Source organism: Atta colombica, unplaced genomic scaffold, assembly GCF_001594045.1.
Source record: "Atta colombica isolate Treedump-2 unplaced genomic scaffold, Acol1.0 scaffold120, whole genome shotgun sequence".
Classification (NCBI taxonomy): Eukaryota; Metazoa; Arthropoda; class Insecta; order Hymenoptera; family Formicidae; genus Atta; species Atta colombica.
The window spans coordinates 1,077,883-1,084,669 of NW_017259207.1; the positions used below are offsets into that span (position 1 = coordinate 1,077,883).

A 6,787-nucleotide genomic window follows, 5' to 3' on the forward strand; every position below is an offset into this window, starting at 1 on the left:
ATTTCTGACACATAATGTACATTTTTTTACAAATTTATTCTGATTGTTGTTGAAGTATTTATCTCGAATCAAACGTTTGTACATGCATCTCACCTTAGCAATTTCGCATTGATCAGCACGAAAAGTATCGCAATCATCACAAAAAGTCAAAACATGTTTACCGAATTCTCTAAATATTAAAAATATAAAAATTAAAAAAGATTTTAGAAGCATTGTTTTTCTCATTCGTGAATCAGTTCATCAGAATTGGAATGCACAGAAAAAGAGCACAGTCAACTACTCCAGCGTTTCTATACAAACTTATGTACCTTGTGTCATAAGAATGACAACAAAGAATGAAAAGTGTTTTGAAAGTGATCTCAACAGTTTTTTCTCTGAACTGATCTCAATTTAAAAAAAAATAGGCTGTTCTAAATCATTAGTAAAAATAATTGCACATCTCCGTTCTAATTTTTTAAAATATAAAATATAATATACGTATTTATCTAACTGTATTAGATAATTGCAAATAAGAATTACAAGATAACATCCATAAGAATCAAAAATCAATGCTTTAAAAACATTTTATCCAACTATTGTCATTTAAATCTTCTATCTTCACATTTAACAGTAATATTTTAAGAAATTATTTATCTTATAGGGGCAAATCCCATTTGATTTTTCCCCATGTCGAATTTTATATAATATCGACGGAGAAACAGATTGCCTAAAACCCATGTTGGACCGTCCTTATCCGAAATGTTATTATCTTCGAAAGGGCTTATACAGAATATATCAGAGCTTAACGTAGACTGTAATGAATTGAATACGTTATGATGTTTCTATTCTAAGGCAAATTTAAAATGTTATCTGAAGACACAGTAGTGTCTCGGCGCTATTTAACAATATTTACCTTAATTATATAGTCTTTGCTAGTAAGTTCGAATGCTTTTCCACCTATGATAAAATAGATATTGGGCAACTTATAAATCTTTTTACAGTCCACCTTTAAACGAAATTAAGTATTATCAATTCATATGTATTAATATAACCAGTTATATTAATCCATTAACCAATCTATTAATATATAAACATTTATTATTAATTTATGTTAGTGGTTTATTTAGTATTATTAAAAGAGAATTACTACAAGAATTACTGCAAGAAGTGTCATCTATTACTTACAATTGCTGGATCACTAAGACTAATAGTTCTAATATATTTATTAATAACTGCGATAGCCGATGGTGGTCCAGATATCCGGAAATTACTCGAGTCGATAATAGCTTGACAGTCATTCTCGCATAATATATTATTATTTCCTAGTTGAACTCTAAAGTACAATAGCATTAACAATTAATTATATAATATAGTCCGTGATTAACATATGTAAGTGTAATTTAGAAAATAATGATGTACTTATTCATGTTAAATTGCCAGTATCCTTTGCGAGTAACATTAACATTCGTCAATTTACCTATATAAAGACTACTATCGATATCACCAAATATTAGTTCACCGACTATTTCAGATGTCAAGAATCTATAAAGATTATACATTATTAAATAAAATTCTTTAATAAAAAATCAAATAAACGAGCAATTAATTGGATCAAAGATTAAAACTAGTTTATTGAACATCAACAATTAATTCATTAATAATTTATGCATAGAATGTTTCGACTATATAAAATCTTCTTCAGATAATTAAAATAGGTATAATCAATATAGCCAAGAAGAAAATTGAAATATAAAAAAAAATCAAATATCTAACAATAAGTAACTAAAATACGTATATACACGTCTATACTTGTGTAACATAAATGAAAATTATTGCGCTGAATATAATAACCTATGTGCGATTGTCACAGCTAAACAGTATCATGACTACCTTGCTTTATTTTATCATAAAAAATAAATTTAAAGTTTAGAAACAAATTAAATACATGAAATTCCTACAAATTAAAACATTGGAAAAATCGATATTATAATAAAGATAAAAATCGATCATGAAGCCACATCATAGGTTGGAGTTAATAATACATTAAACAATATATTTTTTAATATGGAAAAAACAATATTTCTAATGTGGAAAAATAAATTGTTTAAGTAAAAAATTTTTGTCAATTCTCTTAACATTTAACGATAACTCCCTGAAACGATATTAATACAGACGCACATAGCGTATACAAAAAGTACATACTTTCTCTTCATATAGATACTAAAAATGGGTCGCAACAATAGGTCTTGTTGAACCATGTTAGTAAGAATGGGAATTCCTGTAACAGCTGATGTGGAATAACCCATTCCCACGATTCCGTGATAATTTGGTTTAAACGGTAACTGCCGTTTATAGCTTATTGCTTTTCCAAATGTCTGATTTTGAATAGCAATTGGGTTAATAAAACCAAACTACAAAGAATTAATGTTTTTAAGAAAACTTTTATAAATTAAAATCGTTAAATGTAATTTGCTTGACTCACATACGCTACATCAGTAGATAAATATCCGGAGATAACATCACCATTGTATTCAATATCGAATGAAGTATTACTTGGTATGTAGGTCACTGATTTGCTATCATCAAAATTCACATTTGATTTTGAGTCTATAAAAAGAAAATCAGTTAATAGAGAGAGAGAGAGAGAGAGAGAGAGAGAGAGAGAGAGAGACACCAAAAATTAATTTCATTCTGTTAATTTAAATATGTGTATTTTTAACAATATTTTATATTAAATATTTTATTTATATTTTTCGCTATAATACGTGAATTGTATCAAATATTATTTGTATCTTTAGAATTAGCGTGATATATGTCAGCATGTTATTGTAAAACTCATCAGTTCCGTAATATTTACATAAGAAAAACTTTAACATTTGAAACTTAAAAACTTTAAAAATTTTATTTGAAGGTCGTTCAGAAACGTTATTCGAGTGCCTCAATACATCATTTTATCTTTTTTGCTTACTCAATATCAAACAAAGATAAGATGATACATCTGAGTAATGTTTCCGAACGTAACTTTGGAATGCAGATGGAAGACATAATTGACAATACATTATTTCTATTGCATTATTTCTATTATATATTTTTACTTTAAATCAATCATTAAAATAAAAAATGCATTAAAAATTATTTTCAATCATTAATATGTAAAAATATAATATTAATAGATACAAATATATTAGTACAAATAATAAAATATCAAAGAAATAAATAACAATGTAAAGATACTTATGTATACTTAAAGATACTTACTGCAAGCAAGGGTATTACTATGGCAATTTTTAGATAGCATCCAAAAATTTGAGGAATTAGTGTCGAAAAGTACTTTAAAATATTGTGGATAAGACCCAATTGAGAGATAGCCAAAAAAAGAATTTTCGTGATCATCTCGCAAATTTATTCTTATAACACGTCTCCTATCCGAACGACTTTGTCGATGATTGATGTCAATTGATCTTCGAGTAGAATTTGTCTCGTACAGCGGATTTCTTGAAGCATCAAAAAAATTTAATTATATTATACGTATATATGTAGTATCATATATATTCGAATGTATGAATATATAATATACGAATATCATAGAGTGTATATTACGTATGTACAACTTTCAAATAAATTTATTATCTTCAAACACCATTTACTTCTAAAAATTGTTACAGTCGCAACATTATCTATTTACGTATCGTATGCTATTTAGCTATTTTAAATGGAAATTGTTCCTTTCACTACACTTATATTACTTATATTACTAGCTTACACTAATATTAATCAAGACATAATATATGAAGAAGATAAGAATATGATTCTCAAAGAAATTCTTCAAAAGCATTTCTCTGATATAATGTATGTATTTTCTATAAATTTATTTTAATTATTGTTGAAGTATTTTCGCTCACCTTTGCAATTCTGCGTTGATCAACACAGAAAGTATCGCTACCGCCACGAAAAATTGAAACATGTTTCTCAAATTGCCTGATTGAGCTACAATAACTAAGAAGATTCTAGGAACGTAATTCTCTTTCGAATGCCACAACACGCGGTTTATATAATATACTAAAGTATGTGTTTGCGTTTACGAATTCAAGAGGGCGAGAAGGACAACAGTGAGCGCTCAAAGAGTTCTGAAACAATCTGATGCGTCAATTTTAAAAGTAATGCTTCGAGATTGATGCAAGAAGCTTGCGATCTGCGATTCGCGTTTTGTGTCTTATATAAATTTATAATAGCTTTATTCGAAATTCTTATGTTAATATATTTTCGATTAAAATTATCAAAAATTTGATTAAATTATCAGAAACTATATTATTTCATTATAATGTCTTTATATAGTTGAAAGGAATGTTAAACGTCCCGTACTTGAATCGCACTATGTGGTAGTCACATACGAAGAGTATACTATAAGTGTGTATCAAATGACTTCAATATGTGTGTGATTTTTCGTGTAAAAATAATACACTATGTATGTAAAAATTTACATATTTAAATGCGTATAGTGTCATTTTTACGGAAAATTAAATACATAAATTATTACATACATATATATGTTAAAGTCACTTTGGTAAATGTAAACAATATAATAATGAAAGCAGCTCCGATTCTCTTGATCTTGACATATCTTGTCCCTGAATGACCTCCAACAAGTTTTAGCCGTCGCTTGTCCCATTAAAAAATTATTAACAAAAAATGTTTTAAAAATAATTTATTTTAATTCTATTATACATGTACAGTATTAAATATTATTTGACACATATATCAAGGTCATAGCCCTGAGGAACCCTTAATAAATTTTACTTGGCGATCACTCTTCGTTAAAAAGTTATTAACAAAAAAGTTTTAAAAATAACGTTTTATTTTACTACTTTATAAATAAATTCTTACTTTACAAACAAATTCACCACTTCAAAAATAAATTATTTTATAATTTATTTTTTGTTATTAAAGCAGTGAACTTGTAGGAACACTAATTCACTTCAAAAACACAAATTCACTATTTTACAAAGAAATTCATCATTTTATTTATACTTTATAAACAAATTTATTTTATACTTTACAAACAATTTTACTACTTTAAAAATAAATTATTTTAAATTATTTAATTTTTTTGTTTTGTGTTTGTGAATTTGTGTTTTTAAAGCACTGATTTGTTTCTACAAAGTTACTACTTTGTAAAAACAAAAAAGTTGCTTCGCGTGGAAATCGTGTGGAGGGGGAGGTGGTATGATCACTTATCATTTATCATGTTTTAAATACTTAGATTTGCAGTATATAACGAATTCTTTGAGAATTAAAGAACATTGCTTAGAAAATCAATACAAATTATACAAAATTTTGTGTTAACCGAGAATTTGACACAATCGTACGTCACCCGTAAAGATTGGTTTATTTTACCAAAGGGAGGAACAATTCAACAAAAATGCAAACCGATTTGACTAAATTCTCAGTCTTCTCCACTTTCTTACAGAAATAAGATAGGAGAAAAATAGAAAAGCAACGAAAAAAACAATGTTGTTGAAACAACTTCAATTTTTCTTTTTCATAATGAGATATTGCGCCATAATAGTCTTCACAAAAGTTAGTAATTGCTCGATCTGTTTACAGATCTGACAACTAAATGAAAATCAAAAAGAGTACGAAGAAGAAATAGAAATAAAATTAATAATAAAATTCTGAAAATGTTAGTTTGGAATAAAGAAATTGATTTTATGTAGAATAAATGAATCCTTTAATGAAGCTTTTCTTTCATAAATTGACTTTAGCGGAAAAAATACGAAAATGCTGCGTAAACTGCACTACCTGCAAAAATTGTTTAACTGTTCTAATTTCTTTTATTATTATGGAGAAGTGGCATTGTATATTAACATTATAATAAGATCAGTTTCTGCAACTTGCAAATAATAAGTGCTCTAAAATACTAGTTTTTATATGCATTAAAATAATTCTTTTATTACTTTCCTTCGCCTATTTAATTTAGCATTATCTACAATTTCGTTGATGTAAATTTTTTAAATACGCGTTGAAAATACATATTATAATATTAATAATAAAACATCAAAAACGGAAATACTGGTATAGAGATAAGTTTGTAATATAAAATACCTTTTATGATTTAAATAAAATTGAAGGGTCGGTATATGAAATCTACATACAATATCTGATAAGAATATATATTTTATTATAAAAAATTTTGTTAAACTCATAATATCATGTATTAATAGGATATTATGCTAAAAGAATATGTTATACTAAATCATTGATAAAAATAGTATTACATATGTTTTTAATTTTCTAAAATATTACGTACGTATTTATTTAAGAATATACCGCAGATAATCACAAATAAAAATCATAAGGAAATAAATATAAAATATAGGAATCAATGTTCTATAAAATTTGTCTTAATTCGCTTATTTAAATTTTTCAACATTCATTTGTATAAAATTCTGAAAAAATATATAAATGTCTATATTGGCGAATCCAATTCGATCGTTCCTCATGTCGAAATTCGATATAATATCGATAAAAAAATACATTGCCCAAAATCTACATCGATTTCTTATATATGCTCGGATCCGTGGGCCTTCTCAAAAGCGCTTATACACTTTTTCTGATTATTTTGTTCCAGCTATAACGATTTAAACGCAGCATATTTCTATTTTCAAATAATTTAAAACATTATTTGTCGATATTTACCTAAATAATAAGATACTTCATCAATTACAGTGATTTCGTACATTTGTTCAATCAATTTTTTAATAATTATATTTAAAATTTTTAATAATTATATTATATTATATTATATATA

General features: G+C 26.1%; 1 protein-coding gene across 1 annotated transcript; it reads right to left on the reverse strand.

The window, feature by feature from the left end:
• Positions 1 to 629: 629 nt before the first annotated feature.
• On the reverse strand, positions 630 to 3,943 carry LOC108694559 (lysosomal aspartic protease-like). Its single transcript, XM_018204122.1, has 8 exons — positions 3,882 to 3,943; positions 3,238 to 3,473; positions 2,462 to 2,586; positions 2,182 to 2,390; positions 1,399 to 1,521; positions 1,165 to 1,312; positions 893 to 985; positions 630 to 791 (listed from the first exon to the last, which is right to left on the reverse strand). Exons 1-8 carry the CDS (start codon positions 3,941 to 3,943, stop codon positions 630 to 632), a joined length of 1,158 nt encoding a protein of 385 aa, XP_018059611.1.
• Between the last annotated feature and the right edge of the window lie 2,844 nt (positions 3,944 to 6,787).

Excerpts from the sequence above, each read along its gene's own strand:
- LOC108694559 (XM_018204122.1), bottom strand. The coding sequence starts at position 3,943 with ATGTTTCAATTTTTCGTGGCGGTAGCGATACTTTCTGTGTTGATCAAC. Across the intron at positions 2,391-2,461 it reads TATCTACTGATGTAGCGTAT|TTTGGTTTTATTAACCCAAT; the intron begins GTGAGTCAAGCA and ends AATTCTTTGTAG. Across the intron at positions 986-1,164 it reads GTCTTAGTGATCCAGCAATT|GTGGACTGTAAAAAGATTTA; the intron begins GTAAGTAATAGA and ends TTTCGTTTAAAG.